At 42.3% G+C, this 21641-nt stretch overlaps 1 protein-coding gene across 1 annotated transcript in view; it reads left to right on the top strand.

The window, feature by feature from the left end:
• Positions 1 to 9161, top strand: part of chsy1 (chondroitin sulfate synthase 1) — a 66577-nt gene extending 57416 nt beyond the window's left edge. The window contains exon 3 of the mRNA XM_071488067.1: positions 5991 to 9161. Within this exon, the coding sequence (XP_071344168.1) occupies positions 5991 to 7583 (1593 nt within the window). The 3' untranslated portion in view covers positions 7584 to 9161. The remainder of the gene's footprint in view (positions 1 to 5990) is intronic.
• The last annotated feature ends 12480 nt before the right edge of the window (positions 9162 to 21641 follow it).

The following is a 21641-nucleotide window of genomic DNA, read 5'->3' as shown; positions in this document are numbered from 1 at the left end:
AGGGAGTCCCTTATTACTATCATGTATTGTTTAACCCTGTCAGCAGAGTTGGAGGTGACACACAGGCCTGCAAGGAGCCAGGGCTCAAATCCAGTTTGTAGTCTGGAGGGATGATTGCAGACCAGGCCACACAATGGGTTGGAAGCTTTTCCACACCAGAGAACAGGGACAGGATCAACATTCAGTTTGCAATGACTGGCATCCCATCGTTTCCCAAGTCTTAGACTCCTTATGTATGAACAGGGATCAAAGCACTGCTCCCCAAACTTCAATATCAACATGAAGAGTTTATCAAAGTGCCATTAACAATCTATATGATTCAGCAGCTGGTGGGGGCCAGTCAGCTCTGAATCAGCAGACTTCTGATTTGATGAAACACAGTCGGGCCCGTGTAGATCTCAGCTCCAAAGTCTAAATCAGAGGTTGCCAAGTAAAATTGGCCTCAGGCCAGTTTTTTTCTAATCCATTAGATGGTGGGCCATAACATAATCAAAGGCTAATTTAAGAAATTGATTGATAAGAATGCAACTGGAATTTGCTTTGTTACATTTCACATGTGGTGCTGTGGCCCACAGTCACATCTTTACAGTCAAATGTAATCAAAGGTAACACATTACGTTTGACTGATTTACTGAACTGCTCTTATATTTTTCATATCACACATCATATGTCTGCTATTTCAGTGGTGTGTCAAGGAAGCAGCAGTAAGCAGTTAGGAACTTCCTGTCAGAACTTATCAGATTTAAAGCTCACAATAGTTTGAACTAAAACATTGCTGCAAAAACAAAAAAAACTTTCTTGTGCTATTATTTTGTAGGCAAAATCACTAAAGAGGAAGTGGTTCTGTGGGTAACTGTTGCCACCATGACAAAGATCTATTTTAGCACCAGGCACTGTTCACTGACTACAGCTGCAGCTGGAGAAAAGTATTACAAGCATCTTCAGGTGGGGGAAATTCTCTATTTGGAAATTATAGCTAAAGCAGTTTTGGCCCTGAGCCACCATTTGCCGACTACTGGTCTTAATCAGCAGCTGTCTGATGGCTGTACAGAGAAGTTCACCAGCAGCCCACAGGTTAGATAGCTAATATTGATGAAGTCATCTGGTGTCATGACTGTTGTTGGTACAACCACATCCCATCACACAGATCAATACCAGACCTATTGTTGAGCTGTCTTATGTGTAAGAAGCTTTCCCCTGAGTTGAGAAATTAGTTTGGACAGACCGCCCTCGTTTACAGAAGAACCAATTACTGCAGTATAATGCTGTCTCCAATTAGATTTGCATGGCCCGCTCAGAGGCAGGCCTTGCCTATTGTCCTGCAGATTAAACCCAGCCAGAGCGGGAGCCATGCTGCTCCACTGGTCTCACCTACTGCTCTGAGTGAGCCTCAGGCTTCACTTCCACTGCCTACACATGCCTCCCTTGCTGTAACTAGCCTCCCAGCACCACATACACAAGCATATATTTACATCCAAACACACACACATTCACACAGTCTGTTGTACTGATGGATGGCTGCTTGTATGCATTTACTATGCAGACAAACATAATGAGATTATCCATGGATTTAGTACATTTTGAAACATAAAATAAGTTTAGTGCTGCACTTCCATAAAGTTAGAAAACTCAGGAGACAGATTAAGAAAAGCAGTGGTCAAAGTAAAGCAACAGAGGCTGAGATATCTTTTCTTTTAGTCTTTAATCACTACATTAACCATAAAACTCTTCAGCATCAGTGTACTCTGCCCAGTAAATGCCCTTGTCTTTTAAAATCCAAGTGTTGCAAGCTTTTTGTTATTAATTTGTAGCCCTCAAGCCAAAGCTGATATAACCCTGATGACATCACTATGACATCATCAGAAGTTACTTTTTTCAGACTTTCCAAAAGTCACCCAGAGCATTATAAAAATTGTGTTGCATAATGAGTGAGTGAGTAAATTCACTGGGATGTGATTGTGTCATTTAATGACAACTTTATTCAGAATTATGATTCTCACAGCTTCTCTCCTTCAGCCCTTTGCTCTAAAGTCAGTGTCATTTCTTTGCACGTCACTGCAGCACCCTCTGTCTTTGAGAACACTGAGGAGACCACTGAAAGAAAACTTTAGCAGCTGAAATTTACTGTGGCTTTACTCAGGCAGCCAATCCCAGTCACAGATCACCTTTCCTGTGTCTTAATGTGTAGTAAATAATAAACCAAGTGGGCCTCTGGTGTTTGGTTTTTCAGGATCTCTTGTCTTGAGTGTTGCCAGACTGAAGAGCAACTCTCTGCAGAGAATCAATTTGCTTGTGGTGTGTGAGAGTGTGTTTATTTAGGTTGTGAACCCCTGCAGGATAATGCTATCATTTCACCAGTGCAGTCACAGCGTGGGCCCGGGCTGTGTTCATTGGTCTGGCATCTCCCTTCACTTCAGATAACGTTGTCCTCTGTCATTGACTGTGTTATTGGTTTGATAATACTGTTTCTCCTGCTTTGCTTTGATTATTGTGTTTGTATTGACTCAGTTAAAAGTATGGGTTATGTAAGAGGGTTGTGGAGACATTACCAAACTGAAAACATACATAGATCTGCAGTGTCTGAGGATTCAATGTAAAGCACAAGCCTTCACAAGCCAAGTCTAACACAGCTTATTTAAAATGAGTTCAGTGTTGAAGTTGAGATCTCAGAGCAGCCACTGTGCTTATCATCCCAGAGTTATCTCAACAACAGCTGGGCTTGAAATGAAGCAGCTTCCAGCAGCAACTTGTGACTTACCTTTGTCTTTCCTTCGTCAGAGAACCATTTCAGTTGATGGAGTGAGGTTAATGACTGTGAAGAAATCGCACTAATGAGTCGTAAGTTGCAACGGGTGACCACAAAAGTGGAGGTCATATAATTAAGAAGCGGGCTAATGATGGTGAAGCCACAGGAGAGAGACATAAACATCCTGACCAATTGGCTGTCAGCTGATGACCACCGGTGTTAACCTGCTGGATACAGTCTGAGCCGGCACAGAGCTCTCCCCCACCATCACTATCAGCTGAGCTACCTGGAAAAATACTGTGGGAATGGGAGGGAGACAACTCGAACTGATCAAACTTCATCCCATAAATAAAGTAAATACAGGCAAATGCATGTGGCAGTAACTTTTTTCAAATTCTATTAGTTATATAATTAATTAATAATTATAGCATCATCATTTATTATCTCAATCATCATCTTTTGAGCACAGTATCATTTTGTTAGCTAGGAAGCACTCTGAGGTTTTCTTCTTAAATCAGATCGGTATAAAACAATTTTTCTTGCACAACCACAGTAAAAATCTGTCTAACAGTCTCGCCAAATATTTCCAGTATTTTTTCATGACAACTGCACAGATTAATATTCTTATATCCAGCAGAGCACTTCATACACAGCATGTGAGCAAAAAGGAATTAAAGTTCCAACCTGTTATCCTGTCAATCGATGCTTGTACGCTGTGGGATGTTATAAAACTGGCTGCAGCAGAATTTGCTGTCTAATAACGTTAACTAATGAAATTGGTGTGAAAATGTATCAGTGGATTCACCATGAGAGATGGGGTGAGCGTCCCACTGTTCACAGTGGTTATTAATTAAGGCTTCAATGGTGAAGGTAAAACAAGTTTTTTTTTAATTCATGATGCAGTGATGCAGCTGTAATCATAGCATTTATAACTCATCACTGTCTCTCTCTCTGCTCCGGTTGGACATTAAGTGCTAAATAATCACAGGAGGATGCAGCTCTTTGTGTAAATGTGCTGTTACACCTGAGTGAAGTCGTGAGGAGCAGTGATTTGAGGAGCCGTCACTTTAACAGACAGATGAAGAAGGCGTTGTTCTCTGTCTGAAGAAATACTACATGGATGTTTCTGAGTCGCTGCACATGCAGTGGCCTCGTTTTCAGACCTTTCACCTCTGAAGGCACAGCTTGGCTCAAGACTTCCATTAATGACAAGGTTACAGTGTGTTTTGATTGGCAGGCTGCCCTCTCTTACGTGCACAGGAACACAGGTTAAAGCTATGGAAAAGCCAAGAGTCGCTCTGGTAGTTCCTGTGATCGCATTCAGCTTCAGGTATCATTTTCCTTAGCTCTTAGGCACGTCCTGTCTCATTCCCCGTATGGCCTTTCCCTGGGGATCATGCTTGTGGCTGCATTCCAGAGCCTTCCTCTCAAATTAGACTTTCTGGGGGCTGCAGCCGTTCTGATGCTCCCTTCACCGAGAGGCGACAGCACAAACCCTGCCTTCTTGACCACGGCTGAGATCCTGCCAGTGGCTCCAAAACAGCTGTCTCAGTGTTCACACTTTTAGCCTCCTCCAATTTGAGGAACAGTAGGTTTGTAAAGCTCCAGCAGGTCTGCAGTACTCACTCACTTGCTAGTTGCCCACAGTAGACTGTGCAGTGTGTGTTGTACAGCACACCCCTTCATTTGGTGAGAAAGCAGAATCCAGGAGAAAACAGCTTAAGTGTCTTTACATGCACATAAACCAGCATTATGTAATATTTTTGATTGAGATAACAATAACCAATATCTAAATGTGAAAAAAATTATAATACATTTTATTTAAATAATACCTTTCATACAAGAAATGCAGCACAGTGTACTTTACAATAAAGAAATTATATGCAGCAAGTGCATCACACAAAAGACATAAAATGAACATCAAAACATTTTAACAACATTAATGTAAAATGAGATGGAATAATAAAAAAAACATATAAAAATATAAATAAATAATTGAAATAAGTTAAAAAATTAATTACACAGAGCATAAAATCAGTAAGACATCAATACTCAGAACAGCATTTAAAATAAGTGCTGAGCAGTGCATAAGATAGATCATATATATATTTATACTGTATATATAATATATGTGTGTGTGTGTGTGTATGTATATATGTATGTATGTATAATTATATATGGATGTATTATATATTTTGTCTAATACCAGTATTTAGAGATCCTTCAAAATGAAGAACACAGTGATATATTGTAAATTTTTTGTAACAACTTGTGTTTAATGCTGGACTTTATCTCCTTATCGGCAAAACCATTGGAGCACGTTTACACCGCTGGACTAATTAATGGTTCCCTAAATCCATTGTTTTCCATTCTAAAGAGCCATCTACAATAAGCTGGCTAACAGCCCTTTGTCATCATTCATCCCCTTATCTTTCCTCCCTCCTCCTCCTGATGTGAGGAGCCTAGCTGCTGGACAGGTACTGCTGACAGAGAGCAGCAGGGACGGGTTGATCTCAGCCTCCGAGTCGACAAGAATTCAACTCATTCTCAGACAAATAGCAAAGTCTGTTCACAGTCATAATTTTTAGCTCATTGCATTCGAGGATACCGAGCATTGCCCTCATTGACTTTAGTGTGTCTGACTCTCTCTACTGTGGCCTCCGCTCTCAACTGCTGTCTGGTGTGTGTGTGTGTGTGTGTGTGTGTGTGGTGGAGCAGCTCACCCACGCCCTCTTGTAAACAGGCAGGGAGGAGGGGAGAGAGGCCAACAGGCAAAAATCCCTCTTCAGAGGCAGGTTTCGAGTGGCGTCTTTAATCCTCAGTCAAGGCTCCTTATTATTGGATGTAATTACAGTATTGGCCTAAAATAGTTACCATACCATAATTTAATTTTCTTACTTATCAGCCGATGATATAATGTGCATCCCCATTTCTGATACAGTCTATAAATGAGGAGCTGACTGCTAAACAGCATTGTATTTACAAGCTAAAACTGAACAAAGGAAGTCCACTTTGTTAAATGTTAAATCTCTGGTGATAGGTGGTCCACACAAATCCTATAGAAACTTTTTGAACTTAAATGGTAAGGCAGCAAGTCCCTAAACATCATGGGTCTGACTGCAGCTGCAGCTCAGAACAAAAACTGCTGCTAGTGTGACTATCTGCATTTGGATCAGAAAACGTGTAATAGTGAAGGTCCAGTGTTCCAGTGGCACTAACACCGATCTGTCTCCTGTCTCCACAGATGCAGCAGCTCTTCTATGAGAACTACGAGCCAAATAAGAAAGGCTACATACGAGATCTCCACAACAGCAAGATCCATCGAGCCATCACCCTCCACCCCAACAAGAACCCCCCCTACCAGTATCGCCTGCACAGCTACATGCTCAGCCGCAAAATCGCCGACCTGCGCCACAGAACCATCGAGCTCCACCGGGAGATCGTCCAGATGGGACGCTACGGAGCGGCTGAGCCCAGTCGAGATGACCTCCAGCTCGGCATGCCGCCTTCATTCATGCGCTTCCACCCGCGACAGAGGGAGGAGGTTCTGGAGTGGGAGTTCCTGACAGGGAAGTACCTGTTCTCATCATCTGATGGTCAGCCACCCCGCCGCGGGATGGATTCCTCCCAGAGACAAGCCCTGGATGACATCATCATGCAAGTGATGGAGATGATCAATGCCAATGCCAAGACACGGGGCCGGGTCATTGATTTCAAGGAAATCCAGTATGGCTACCGGAGGGTCAATCCATTATACGGGGCAGAGTACGTGCTGGATCTGCTGCTGCTGTACAAGAAGCACAAAGGAAAGACCATGACGGTTCCTGTTAGGAGGCATGCCTACCTGCAGCAGACCTTCAGCCAGATTCAGTTCAGAGAGGAGGAGGAGATGGATGCCAGAGCTCTGGCCAGCCATATTAACAAGGAGTCTGACTCCCTCTCATTTCTGTCCAACTCCCTCAAGATGCTGGTTCCCTTTAAGTTGGCCACTTCAGGTCAGGACCAGAGGGAACCAAAAGAGAAGAAGGTCAACATCTTGGTACCTCTATCGGGACGTTACGACATCTTCGTGCGTTTCATGGCCAACTTTGAACGAGTGTGTCTGATCCCCAACCAGAACGTCAAGCTGCTGATCCTGCTCTTCAGCACAGACAACAACACAGAGCGGGTCAAACAGGTGGAGCTCATGAGGGAGTATCACATGAAGTATCCCCGGGCCGAGATGGAGATAAAGCCTGTGGCCGGCTCCTTCTCCAGGGCTCTGGCTCTGGAAGTCGGCTCCTTGCATTTCTCCAATGATTCACTGCTCTTCTACTGTGACGTGGATCTGCTCTTCACCAGCGACTTCCTCAAGCGATGTCGGAGCAACACTGCCCTCGGGGAGCAGACCTACTTCCCCATCATCTTCAGCCAGTATGACCCTAAGGTGGTGTACGCTGGGAAGGTCCCTAGCAACAACCACTACGTCTTCACCTCCAAGACGGGCCTGTGGAGGAACTACGGCTTTGGGATTGTTTGTGTCCACAAGGGAGACTTGGTCAAAGCTGGAGGCTTCGACACCTCCATACAGGGGTGGGGACTGGAGGACGTGGACCTTTTTAATAAATTTGTCCAGTCAGGGATTAAGTTGTTCAGAAGTACAGACACAGGGATAGTACATGTCCACCACCAGGTCGTATGTGATCCCAACCTGGAGGCGAAGCAGTATAAGATGTGCTTGGGCTCCAAAGCCTCATCGCACGGCTCCACCCAGCAGCTGGCCGAGCTCTGGCTGGAGAAGAACGACCTCAGCTTCAGGAGACTGGCCAGCAATAACGGCTCAGTCAGGACAGTGTGAGTGAGGCCGGGCTGCAGACTGTCGCAAACTGAACCTGAACCCTCTCTGTGCTCATTTCCTCCTCTTAGTGGTGTTTTCACTACCTAATTTATTTTTTACTGAAATGAAAGACTTCACATGGATCTCTTGAATCCTTGTCTTTTTTTTTTTTTTTTTAAAGAAAATATACAGAAACACCACGATGAACAATTCATAGACAGTTTGGGCCCTTGTACATGTTTTGATTGATGATAGGATGAATATTAACCAATATTCTTGTGTGAGCCTGATCACACCGGGGCCAGAGGCTCCTCCAGCCCATTAAATGTGATCTGTCAGGGTGGTGGGAGAGGGGAGAGGCAGGGATTATTCATGTGTACCTCAGTGAAGTACACTGCCATGGCCCTTAAATATTCCATTTGTCTTGTATGCATAAAACAGACGAACATGTGTCCATGTACTCTCAGACCAGCAGTGCTCGAAACATAACTCAACTCTTTGATTGTGAATGTTTACAGAACACTTCATCAATGAAAACTCATATGATAGCTACCAGAGTGATTCCTAAAGGCCGGTTCATTTGATTACTTTTGATTCACAGTGGTTTTACTTTTCCATTTGCTTTTTATGGTTTTGGTAATACAACATAACACTGTTACTGTTTTTGTATTTTTCTTTTATTATTAATTTCTGTGAACCCAACTGCTGGATTTGATATCTGCAATTCATCTTTTGCTGTCTAATTTATTGAATTTGCAGGCTCCATTTTCTACTCTCTGACTGTTTAAATATGTATATTGGAAAGATTGTATAACCATGTCAGTTGTGGGATAGTTTTCATGTTCCTTTTCCTTAAACTCATTATCACCAAAGAGTTTTGCACAGTCTGCTTTAGGTATCATGTTGCCTGCCTGCCTACTTCCGTCTGTGTGTGTGTGTGTGTGTGTGGGTGGTTGTGTGGTTGTGTGTATGTGTGTGTAGGTGGCTGGGTGGTGTTTTGCAGGTACAAACATGAAACTGGCTGTATAATGGAGACTAAACACAAAAGCCCTATCTATCCCAGGCCTTTCTGATGGTTCTGATGGGCGAAGCGGGAACCAGTCTGGCCTTTATTCAGTGGGTTGAAATGGGAGCAGCGCTCTGGTCGGCCGGCTCAAGTCACGCATTGCTGTCTCTTTCTATAAATGACTTTCTTTTATGTTGAAATAAAGTGTTGTGGCTGGTCCCAGTCTACAGAGGTGTGGCTTCAGTGCTGAATCCATTGAGCTGTGATGTGAAAACCCACGTTATCTGGTCCTGTGTTACAGGTTTGAGGGCAGAACATTTTCTCATGGCAGGCCTGAATCACAGTCCTGTTCCTACCTGTGCTGCTTATCGGCAGGTACTGTACGTTGTAGCACTCCATCAGGTCAATGCTCCTCTTTCAGTGTTACAACAAGAACGGCTAATTTTAAGACTCATGCAACAGGATCAGTGACTGTGCTGTCATCATAGTTTTTTTTTTTCTTTGACTTTTGTAATATTTGTTCTTTCAACTCTGTCCGACTGGGCAATGTTTTCTATTTAAAAAAGAAATAAAATGGGGGGAAAATGATCAAACTGCTGCTTTTGTGGTATTTTTCTCAGTGTGTTACTTTTTCAGCTAAACCCAAGTGGCAGCCCACCGTGACGTCACCCATTGATTTATGAACTGCAGTTTTGAAGCCTCAGTTTGTACTTTGGCCGTCGCCATCTTGGTTTTTTGAAACCAGAAGAAAACATATTTGGAGGAGAAGGTGGATCTGACCTGCTCTGTACTCTGTCCTGATTGTCAGGCAGGTCTCTGTGCGTTACAGACTGTCAATCACATGGTAGCCCTGCTATAAAATGCATACCCTGCCTCTAAATGAACCATAATTAAAAGAAAAAAACATCATGTTTTATCCAAGAAGACTTGAAACTAGAGACTGAGACCATAAACTCATTAGGAAAACATTTACTGAGGTAATAAATCAGTGAGAAGTAGAGACATTTTCCCATAGACTTCAATACAATCAGACGTGTTTTTACCACCAGTGGAGTCGTCCCCTGATGGTCATTAGATAGAATGAAGCTTAAAGGCTCTTTTCAGCATTGTTACACACCCCGTGTGTAACACTGTCTGAAATCTCATGTCATTATCCCCTTTATTTAAATGACAGCGTGTCTCCCCCATCTCTGTGACATCAGGCCTCTCACTCTGCTTTCCACTGTTGTCAGTGGTCGCACATCACGTCACTTGAACCACTCTTAGTGTAACCCGGACAAAATGGTCAGACAGACTGGAAGGTGTGGGGGGACGTGGTTTCAGGAGATAAGCAGTTCTGATAGAGTGTACCAGCCTCTTAACTGGTGCTTACTGCCAATGCAGTTCATCTGTCGTAACAGTGAATGAGGGGTCGTCAGAGCCCCTGAATGTGTGTGGGGCCTGGAGCAGTTGCCCACTTTGCCTCAAGGACATTCCTGTGCTGGTGTTCATAACCCTCAATGGAAAGTCATTGCAGGCTCCTCAGGAATTGAGATTGTGCAATTAAAACAAGAACAACGTCATATCAAGACCAATAAATCTCCTCAGTCAGTAGCTGTGAGTAAATCCTGAGGGAGAGTGCTGCATATCTGATTTGGAGCTCGTTGAAGGTTGTGTGTGCTCTGTGTGATCCCTGTGTCTGAGCAGCACTGTGAAGCACACTCCTGCTTGTGCTCGGGGAGAGTGTGTGGAGGGAGGCCGGATCACCACTGTCAGGAAGCCCCTGCAGGGACAATAAAGCAGGGCCTCTGAAGCGAGTGCTGGGATAAGTAAATACTCTGCTTTTCTGTCTGCAGCGGGGCAGTAAAGACAAACAGTGGGGGTGATCGTCTTCACTGCTTTTACTACATAGACACATTACATGTGACTGTACATACTATTTGTGAAACCTGCTTTGGAGATTGAAGTACATATTTACACAACTTTCACTTGTTCACATTCACTGTTTTTTTTACTTCAGAAGATCACAGCTGTAATTGTCGTTATGTTTTATGATGTGGGAATGAGGGAAAAATGAAAAGAACAGTTCTACAAATGTTTGGTCAGTGGACTGGGCTTATATAGCACTTTTCTAGTTGTGTCAACCTCTCAAAGGGTTTTACAATACATGCCACATTCACTCACACACACTCACGGAACAGCCATCAGAGGCAGTTTGGGGTTCTGTATCTTGCCAAAGGAGATTTCGAGATGCAGACTGGGGGAGCTGGGAATCAAACCACAGACCTTTTGATTAGTGGACCACCCACTGTACCTTCTGAGCCACAGCAAATACTGTAGCTGTAATGACATGTGTTACTAAAGGCTTTCTAGTGAATACCAAATTAAAAATAGTATGTGTTGTTATTGTGTCTAAGTTCCTCAGAGAACATGACCAACAATCTCTTTTTATTTGCAGTGTCCAATAAATAGAGACACTGTCCTGCAAATTACAGCCCTGCCCAACGGAACTGTGGTTTTAGAAAGTTTTTCTGTCACATCATTAACACAGAGACAGAGAAACAGGATGATGATGGCTCCATCCACAGGGCATGAGGGGTCACTGTCTGGGTTGATGAGTATTCACTGTCGCCAGATCTCAACTGAACACCTGAAGAAGATTTTGGATGTGTAGACAGCACTCTCCTCCACCACCATCAAAACACGAGGGAATATCTTTAAGAAGAATGGGGATCAGGGCAGTATGGTGGTTAACACTCACCTCACAGCAAGAATGTTCTGGGTCTGAACCCGGGGCCTGGGGCCTTTCTATGTGGAGTTTGCATGTTCTCCCTGTGTCTGCACGGGTTCCATCCGGGTTCTCCAGCTTCCTCCCACAGTCCAAAGACATGCATGGTTAACTGGTGATCCTAAAAGTGCCCATAGGTGTGAATGAAAGCATGAAAGCATCACTGGTTGTTTGCACTCAGACTGCACCCCCCCAGTGTCTAAAATGATAAGTTTCACAGAGACAGTCTGTACAGAACTTCTGTAATACATTAAATTACAGTCTGCAGCAGTTTCTATTTCTCTGCCTGCTCTCTTGGTGTGTTATTAGTACCTGGATGGGAATTGCATGCTGGTATAATAACAGTTACTTACTTCATTTTAAAATTATAAAATGCATTTATTCATTGAGCTTCAATGTTCATTCCTGAAATTGGAAACAGTAGTTAACAAATCAGTCACACCTCACATCTGTTTGGTAACTGCTCTGATTTATTCATGCATACTTGAAATTTAAAAAAATTACAGAGGAGACTCTCACAAACAACCGGTGAGATAATGATCAGCTCTGTAATAAACATATAATCAATCAAACAGCGTCACAACCACCACTGGGCACAACATGTGATTCTGAACTCAACAAACCAGCAACAACGATCTCCTTCTACTGCATACACACTCACTTCAGGGACATGCTGTCTATCATCTCTGTGTCTCTCTCTCTCTCTCTCTCTCTCTCTCTCTCTCTCTCTCTCTCTCTCTCTCTCTCTCTCTCACTCACACACACACACACACATAATAAAGGGCTACTTAATGGACATGCCTTTGAATACCAAACACTTCATGCTTGGTAAAATGAAGTAAAGCAAACAGGAAAAATGAAAAGAAACGTTATTATTCAGTCAGATTGTTCAGTGATGATTTATTGATGATGATTTTGTTAATAGTGCATTGAGTTCAACTACTGATTATAAATGAAATCATCACACATATTTCATGCGTGTGAGATCAAAGAATCATTTCAATTCATGAGCAACTGATGAGTGAAAATATGCATCCATCTTTCTCTTCAGAGATGTTTGTTTCATCAAAGACTGAGGGACTGAGGATCTAGTTAAATCCTCCAGATTACGAGCAGCAGAGCTTTGTCCTCGGCTCTTCAGAGGAGAGCATGAAGAAAACGCAGCAGGATGTAGAAATGAAAGCAGAAGCTCTGTCTTATCTGCATGTCTGATGCCTGATAGGCGCTGGATGAGAACACAGAGGGCTCCGTTGAAGCTCCAACATCAATCCTGATGAGCAGAGAGAACTTTTTATTTCTCATTTTTCATGGACAGCTGCGGCACCACTGAGATAATGCGTAGGGCACACACACACACACACACACACACACACACACACACACACACACACACACACACAGATATTTTAGCAAATCTTGTTTACAGCTGAAGATATATTTGGATTTCTTCATACTTGACAGGTATTAACATGCATCTTGGGTAATAATAAAATGGACATAGACTGCTGAAAAGAGCCTTAAACCTGAATTCTATCTAATGATCATCAGGGGGCGACTCCACTGGTTCCTCTATGGGAAAATGTCTCTACTTCTCACTGATTTATTACCTCAGTAAATGTTTTCCTGGTGAGTTTATGGTCTCAGTCTCTAGTTTCAAGTCTTCTTCAATACAGCATGATGTTCATTTTTTAAACTATGGTCCTATTTAGAGGAAATTAGACCATTAAAATTAAAAGAAGCAGAAAACAAAACAATAGACTAGGTCTGTTCTTTGGTGTGTTCCAGGCAAACTAAATTCCCAAAGATATCTGATGCACTTGTAAAATATCTCTATGGGCTTTTTGAAAAAGTTTCTGTGAGTCTGCCCATCCATGAGAATCTATTTTGCCTGTTGTTGTTGCCCACTGTCATGCCTTAATAAGTATAAGTTTTCTCTTGCCAGGAGCGGGTGTGGTGATTGGAAGCTACAGTGACTCGCTGTTGGAAAGTGACAAGACAGGCCAGGGCTAGCTGCTTAGCTTGCTAACTTCAGTAGAAGAAAAAATGTGGGAGACAAAAGTTAACATTGGTTTCAGATCTCAGTGCTTCCTCAATGTGTCTTGAGTGTATTCACACCCGAGACCCATGTTAATGCCAGGTGTGACTGGAGCTGAAGGTTTACTGTGTCCTGAGCATGAAGTAGACATTAACCTTTTCATCTGACTCCTGGACAGATAACAGATGACAGGATGTACTAAAATATTGGAGTGTTTCTTTACAGACGCTCAAACACATCTTAGCCTAATGTTTTCTCTTTCAGTCAGCTGTTACACTCAGTGAAAACCGCCTCTGCCTTTTAAGGACTGCTGTGCTCCAACATAGCTCTGCAGGATCCAGCCTCACTCTGTGTTTATGTCACCACAATAACCATCAGACCTGCTGACGGTTATGTAAAACAACCTACTTGCTGTATTTGAGTGTCTGTTCACCAGTACTGAGATGGTGTGAAGCCAGCATGAACGCCAATACGTTCTTATCTCCAGTGGTTTGTGTCACCAGCATATTTGTTTACTGTCTACTCAAATGTGCCAAGCTTCAAGTGTGAATAATGGTTGAATTATACTTTTTCACTGCTTTATCCCTTGTCAAACAGCCCCTCCATATGGCACTACATTTTCTGAACTGTTGAACTGCTATATTCCTACACATAAGCATATTTATGCTGCAGATCATCTGTTTGAGCCATTAAGGGCTGACAACAAGATGAAGCAGTGAAAATATTCAAGATATACACTTAAACTGATATTTGTTCTTTAGGTGGGTAAACTTTGTTTTTTCTGCCATCCCATCCCCATCTACTGCAGCACTCTGCTCAGCTTCTGTGCCAGTAGTCCTGCCTGCTTCTCCAAACAGAGAGGGCACAGATCCAATTCTACTGCAGTGACTATAGAGAAGTTCCTCACACATCTCCACATCAGCGATCACTTTAAACCTGACAGGAAGGCCTGACTCGTCCACTGCAGGTCACCAGGCTTCCAGCTCTCGGTCAGTTGTTCAGATGGGTGCTGTGGCTCTCAGGCTCTTCACTGGTTCCTGTGTGACGGATGGTTTCTGGGTGCAGCCAGGTGCAAAGTGGAACTTGTTGATCCCTTGTTTCAGACCAGGGATCTGGACTTTCTGGCTTAAGGCTGATACAAATCCATGTGATCAGCTCCTTCGGCATCCACCTGCTCTCACTGGCTTGAAACCATATTTGTCCTATGTGAATATAATTTCTAATCAAACACTCACAACATCTGTCAGGCACACATGAAAGCCACTTGTATCATAGAGGGTGTTACAATCTCCAGTTCAAGATGAAGTGGACGCGAATAAGAAAAATGATTGAGGTAAGCAAACAGAGTTTTGACAATTGGACTCCATCAGTGTGAGGCTCATTAAGAGTAAGCTCATATGAAGAGAAGATTCTTCTTCTGACGAAGGTGATTCAACTCTGAGAGAAGACAGAGAGCACATTGTGAAACAATGCACAAGAAAAACAATAAAACAGTAATCGTAGAGTGCAACAAAGAGTCATGTCACCTGTAAAGGAACTTATTAGGATGTATGATTAAAAAGGGGCAGAGAGGGACTTTCTGCTGGAGGCCATTGAGTGACGGTAAGAGATTTCACTGTGCAATGACGTCGAAGGCCAGTGTGGTGAGATGTTAGCACGCAACAAAGGCTAGAGAAGCGCATAGATGTTACTGTGTGATGAAAGCTAGAGGGAGGTTGAAGGCCAGAGGAGAGACCAGTCTGGACACAGAGGTTGGCTTACCTCAGTCCTCTGAGGTGCTGGACAGAGCTTGCGGGTTGCTGGTTAGTACCTTAAAAGATTTTACAGCACTGTGTTGGAGGGATGTTGTCAGCCTGCGGGCGTGATGGCTGAGTGCTCTCCTTTCATGCTGTCAGGCTACAGCAGATGCTGCGAGATCTTCAACTCAAGACTCAAGATAACTGGATCTATGTTTGAAGCTGATTTAAGGGAGTTTTTCAGGGACAATTAGACTCTGAGACAATTAGATATCTGTTGTTGATGTATAAATGAGCAGGAAGTTGCCAGAATCCAGCATCCAGATGACACTTTTAAACACCGTAGCATGACTGAGGAATGGTAGGTCTTAAAGAAGGATGGTCAGAATTACTATGTTATTTAAAGAACACCAGCCAGTAATTCATTTGTTCGAGGAACATGAGCAGACAGATCAGATACAATGATGCCAGGACTTTTGTTGAAGTTTCATTTAAAGAAAACATATTAAAAATGCACTGGGCTGTTCCCTGGACAGACAAACTGCAGGTGGAGTCATGATGGAGGAGTGCAGCCTTAGGGACCGGCAGGCACACAATTGTTTCATTAGGTGTAATGTGGCTGCTCAACAGGGGGTGAACTGAGCTGAAAAGAGTTGGGGGGCTCCCTGCTGGGATCTGAGTGTGTCTGAGTCTGTTGCCAACTGAGGTTAGCTTTGCCATAACCCAATCTGCTGAAACATGCCCTCCACATACTCACCCACACAACAGCGTAGAGCTGATCACAGACGCTGCCCAGTCCTCGTCTCAGCCTCACTGTGCTGGTTCTGCTCCTGTCACATTGGAGCCACATGGACCCAGCACAACATGGTCTGAGACACAGTCTGTTCTCAGATCAGATGATCTGCTCCAACAAACCTGCAGGAACAAGACGTTCTGACTGGAGAACAACACCACACACAGGCAACAGGCAGTTACTCAACTGCTGCAGTCAAGCACAGATTGGTACAACTACTTAAATGTATTAATTTACTTTTTTTTTTACTCTATTAGTTTTATTTGGCAGCTGTAACGAACTACTTTAATGATTTTACATTAAAAAACATTTGAATTTATTAAAAAAAAAAAAAATCCTAAACAGAAAATAATTTAAAAACTGGAGCTGCAGTATCTTCAGTACCCTCAGTACCTTCAGACTCCTAAAGAACTCTATTTCACTCAGTCTTTCACTCACGTTTTGTGCTGCAGTGAACAACAATTCATATCTGCAATCAGAGTTTGGGCATGACTAAATAGGATCAGAGGGGGAGGATGGGAGACAGAGTTGGGGGGTGTTTGGCTGGTTGGTTGAGTTATGAAATAAATAACTCCCCCTCAGAGAGGGACAATGCCTCTCTTGTTTACCACATTTGCTTCTTGTTCAGTGTCTCAAGGAGATTTGGCTCACTCTAAAGAATAGCCTTTGCACACCACCCTCTCTCTCTCTCTGTGTGTGTGTGTGTTGTGCTGCCATGTGTAGCTGCTCTTGATAATGACCTCAGAGCTCTGCTGGACCTAATGTTACAGATTTCTTTAGGACCATATGTGCTGTGTCGTGGAGGAGCCTGCACCGTCGTCCCTCTTCAGAATCTGCTTCACCTCTCAGGATCTGAGGTGGAGCTGAAGGTCACAGAGCCACCTGGACTCCGACTGGACTCTGCTTCATGATTGGACTGTCATTGTCTCATCAGGCTGCTAAATGCTGACAGCTGTCATTTGAAATGACTGTTGTAAAGTAGAAGGTTCAAAGTGAAAGGTGAACTATCATCAATGACATCAAGTCAGGATGCATGAAAAAAAGCCATGAGGAAGAACTCACAGGCTGTTGAGTCTGAAATGACACAAATGGACATTAAAGATTTAACTAAGGCAATAAATCAAAGCAGTTTCATGTCCTGCTTAAAGATATAAGGATAAATAAACTTCTCAGAGACACAGACATAGTAAAAACTAAATTAACAAACTGAATAGAGAACAAATGAATGAGAGTGAAGTCTATAAATAACCTTGTGATGACCAGGTGAACTCAATCAGGTAAATGAAGGGTGGTAACAACATGAGCCAATCAGGAAAAGAAGAGAAGCGTGGCAGGTGAAGAAAGGAAAAGAAAAAAAAGAAAAGATAAAAAATTTTACTAAAACTGTTATATTTAAATATTTTAATTCAGGCATTCATGTATTTTTATTATTTACATTATTTATTCATCTGTTCCATGTTGATCTGTTGCCCCTGACATATAAATAACTAATTTGCCTGTGAGTTTTGAAGTTGTGTGTATGGACTGGGTAAGATACACAGGACTTGCTCTTCTTGGGATTAATAAAGTCGCCTGAATCTGATTCAGGTGAAACCACACCTGGTCAAAACCTGCTGGACCACGTGGTAGACTCTTTACATTCAGCTCGTTATTGTTTGCTTCTCTCCTCCTCTCTGTGCTCACATACACAGTATTTTAATACAGCTGAATTCACAACAAAACTGATCTCATTTACATGTTTTTCTGTATCTGCAGCAGTCGCTTCCAAGCTGCTGCTAAAATCCTGATTTAATAACCACAATGTCATCCAACAAAACCACCAAACGCATCAGTTAAAGACAAAGGCTGAGCTAAGTGGATTTAGTGTAAAATGATCAGAGAGAGTTAGAGTCTTATTCTTGTCAGCATAGAGAGGTATGTCTACTGATGGAAAGCACGACCTCGCAATCGTGGGGTAAAACTGGTGACTACAAAAAGTAACTAAAGCTTGTCCGAAAGGTCACTAGATAGGTGCTTTTTTGAAAGATAAAAAAGTCACTAACAGAGTCTGACAAGTCGATAAATCTAGCGACAAACGTGCTAAGATGACTGGTTGTTCAGGCAAAATCATTTTCATTTTCAAATCATGTAACTTCATCAGTCAGTCAGTCAGTTGTGTGACCTTACCACTGATATCATTTATTCACAGTCTCACTGTTTTACAAACCTGTTTTTTCTTACAAATCCAAATCTTTCCCGCACATGTACAACTGTAAATGTCTCATGCTGATTTATTTTACAGGTTTAAAAAGGTTGATTGACAAACTACAAACTTTGGATTTATTTGTGAACATTACAAGTTCATAATCATTTTGACCCTAACTTGAGGTTTAAAGCCTATAGAAATCATCACAGTACAAAAACAAACAAAACATCCTACCACCAAGATTTTTTTTTTCAGACCAAAATCAACTTTCAAGATCAAGAAATGCTCTCACACTCAACAAGTAGCAACTGACCACAAGAGAAGTAGTAAGAAGGTGGTGGATCAACTGATGTTCACTCCTCATACAGTCAAAATACAAAAGGATTTGTTAGTATAGAAAATTGTATGTTCTAATTACAAACTTTTTTGTCTTGACCTTCCCCCAGTAGATTTAATCTACATGAGACACTAGACAACCTGGAGTTTGATGTCACCTCTGATCACTTCAGCTCAGTTTTGCAACCCCAGTATTTCTTCTTCATATGTTAAAGGCTGCAGCTCCTGCAGACATGTGACACATGATTTGCTGCACTCTTTCCTTGTGGTTGAGTGTCCTAATGAACTACGCATGTTCCACTGATCACATATATTTATGTCTTTGTTTTCTTCTTCTTCTTGTGTTTTATTAGATTTGTGTCCTTGCTGTTTCCAATTATATATACATTCACATATTGCTGCTAATGCTTTTACTTTCCCTGTGCACTGTTATCTTCTGACACTCTGCTCTTTACACTTCATCACCTCACACTCAGCAACCAGACATCCTCCCAGTCACTCATGCAAACTCTCAGACTGACTGATGCAGCTGCAGCAAAATATGAAAGCAATTTGGTGATGAAGCTAAGTGATGATCACAGCACATGAAGTTTTGTAAACACCACTCTCTACTTTGCATGTGAGACTCAGAGGAAGAGGAAGGAACACGTCTTACATTATCATATCTTTTCACTTCCTGTTGTTTGGCTTGGTAATTGTTTTCCTGTCAGATAAAGCAGTGAGACAGCTGATGTGCTCTTCACAGAGGCATCCCGTCTGGTGATGTGTGCGTGTCTCAGACACCTCATGGACTCGGTGGGTCTGCAGCTTTATCAGCTCTCTTTCTTTAAACAACGTTAAAGGGCCAGTTTCCTGATGATGTCATCAGGGTTATGTTAACAACATAACAGAAAGGCAGCTTAACAAACTGTAGGAGTGGAGGTTGAAAGATGTTGGCCTTTACCTGAATGGCTAACAAAAAGACAATGTTGGTTGCATTATGGGAAATGCAGTATGTAATATATATATATATACCAAAAAGCAGGTTCATCTCTGGGACACAGAACCCGTCTCCTTCCTGAGCGGTATGATGGCTGGACATTCCCATGGTGTTTATACTTGTGTATAATTGTTTGAACAGATGAACGTGGCACCTTCAGGCATCTGGAAATTGCACCCAAGGATGAACCAGACTTGTGCAAGTCCACAATTCTCTTCCTGATATCTTGGCTGATTTCTTTTGATTTTCCCACGATGTTACACAAAGAAGCAGTGTGTTTCAGGTGTGCCTTAAAATACATCCACAGGTGTGCCTCTAATTAACTCAAATGTTGTCAATAAATCTATCAGAGGCTTCCAAAGACATGACATCATCTGGGCTTTCCCAAACTGTTTAAAGGCATAGTAATCTTAGTGTATGTAAACTTCTGACTTTGAAGAAAGTAATAAAAATTGTCTAAAAAAATCCTTTTCTCATTATTCTGGCATTTAGCAAATCGAAATAATTTTGGTAATCCTAATTGACCAAAAACAGGAAAAGTTTAATCTGATTTAATGTTAGACGGTGAGAAAAAAAAGGTTATGTGCCTTTTTATATAGTGTATGTAAACTTCTGGTTTCAACTGTATATACATACATATATATACATACATACACATCTTAAAAATAACATAAGATTTTAAAGATGTTTTTGGGGCATTTATGCCTTTATTTGGCAGGAAATGGGCAGCGAGAGGGTGAATGACCTGCAGGAAAGAGTCATGCCAGCTGGGAGTCAAACTGGTGACTCGCCTGTGAGGAGCACTTTGTGCTCATGTGGTACAGAAGGTAACGGAAGGTATAATATTACAATTTCTGGAGTATACCATTAATGTTGCATGTTGTTTGATAGGTTAAAATTAAAATTGCATTTAATTTTCACAGAAAACTAAACAAACAAACCTTCACCAGTGCTTTCACATGATTCCTGTTGTTACAGTCAGAAGATGTCATAAGAATCCCAAATGACTATTATGGTCATTTGGACCTATTATGATAACAGACTATTAGAAAGGTAAACTAATCCAATTGAAGAAAAGATGAGAAACCCACCAGAATGCCGACAGCAGCAGGAACTCATCAGTGCAGCTCATCAGAGAGCAGAGCATCTATCAAGTCTGCTCTCTACTGCCCTCTGCTGCCTGGTGATCTGAGGACAAACCACAACTATGAACCATTTATCCATTTGACAAGCTTAAAATTGGTTTTTGCACAGTAACAGGGAGATGAGTACATCCTGTGTCTGTGTTAGTAATGCAGCAGTGATAAGACTGAGCGTTATCCTGAGCAGGGCCGGTGCAGTGTGAGGAGCTGAATGGCTGCTGGTTGGGTCTGCGAGGCCGGGGCTGCTGTGGGTACTCTGGCCAGAGCAGAGGTTAAATGAGAGCGCCCAAGGACTGAGCATGATTTATTCATATCAGTCCAACTGAGGGCCAAGTCTTTTTAAATGACAAGAGCATCATTCATGATATTTGCAGTGCCACCATGTTGGCTACTGAGTAAACTCCTGGCAGCTGCCTGTCGTCTTGTTTACAGGAGGGTCTGAATGTACATCCAAGAAAGTCTCTGTAGCTTTTTGTCTTTCCAGGACTCTGGATCATTTAAGGTATTACAGAGTTATAGCAAAGAGATCAATCTGTCTGATAAGTCATGTTTTTTTTTTTAGCTTAAAATGGTTGTATTTACATACATATATGAAACCAGAGTACTGTGACAAATCCAGGCAGGAAACCAGTCTACTTCATGCAATTGGTTAGTAATCAGATTACTGTTCTACTGAACTACTGCCACAGTGGTACTGTCTTTGTTGCCATGGAAATGCACATATTTAGCCTAGGTTGGTCTGGCTATGGTTAAACATTCAACCCCTAATGATGTCATCAGGGTCAGTTTTACTTTGAACTTGGTGCTCATTATATCGTCGAACACAGTCTGAAACTTTCCTGAGGGGAATAAATCTGACAAACGAGACAATGACGGCAGGTTTTTCATTCTACCTTTGAAAAGAGGGAAAAACAGAGATGCTTCGTGCTGAACTGTTTCAAGCACATCACTTAATATGAGTTTGGGTGTGGAGATGCTATGACTGCAGGAGCTTGGACAACCACTGATGCGCAAAGCAGTTCTTTTTAAAGTCCCAAATCACTAGAATCAGTTTGTTCAAAAGATTTGTTCACTGAATCATTCAGTGGCTGATCAGAGCT

Source organism: Trachinotus anak, unplaced genomic scaffold (genome assembly GCF_046630095.1).
Source record: "Trachinotus anak isolate AG129_WGS33_773 ecotype Australia unplaced genomic scaffold, CSIRO_AGI_Tana_v1 ptg000011l, whole genome shotgun sequence".
NCBI lineage: Eukaryota > Metazoa > Chordata > Actinopteri > Carangiformes > Carangidae > Trachinotus > Trachinotus anak.
The sequence above is the reverse complement of the archived record's forward strand: the minus strand, read 5'-3'. Positions and strand labels throughout refer to the sequence as shown.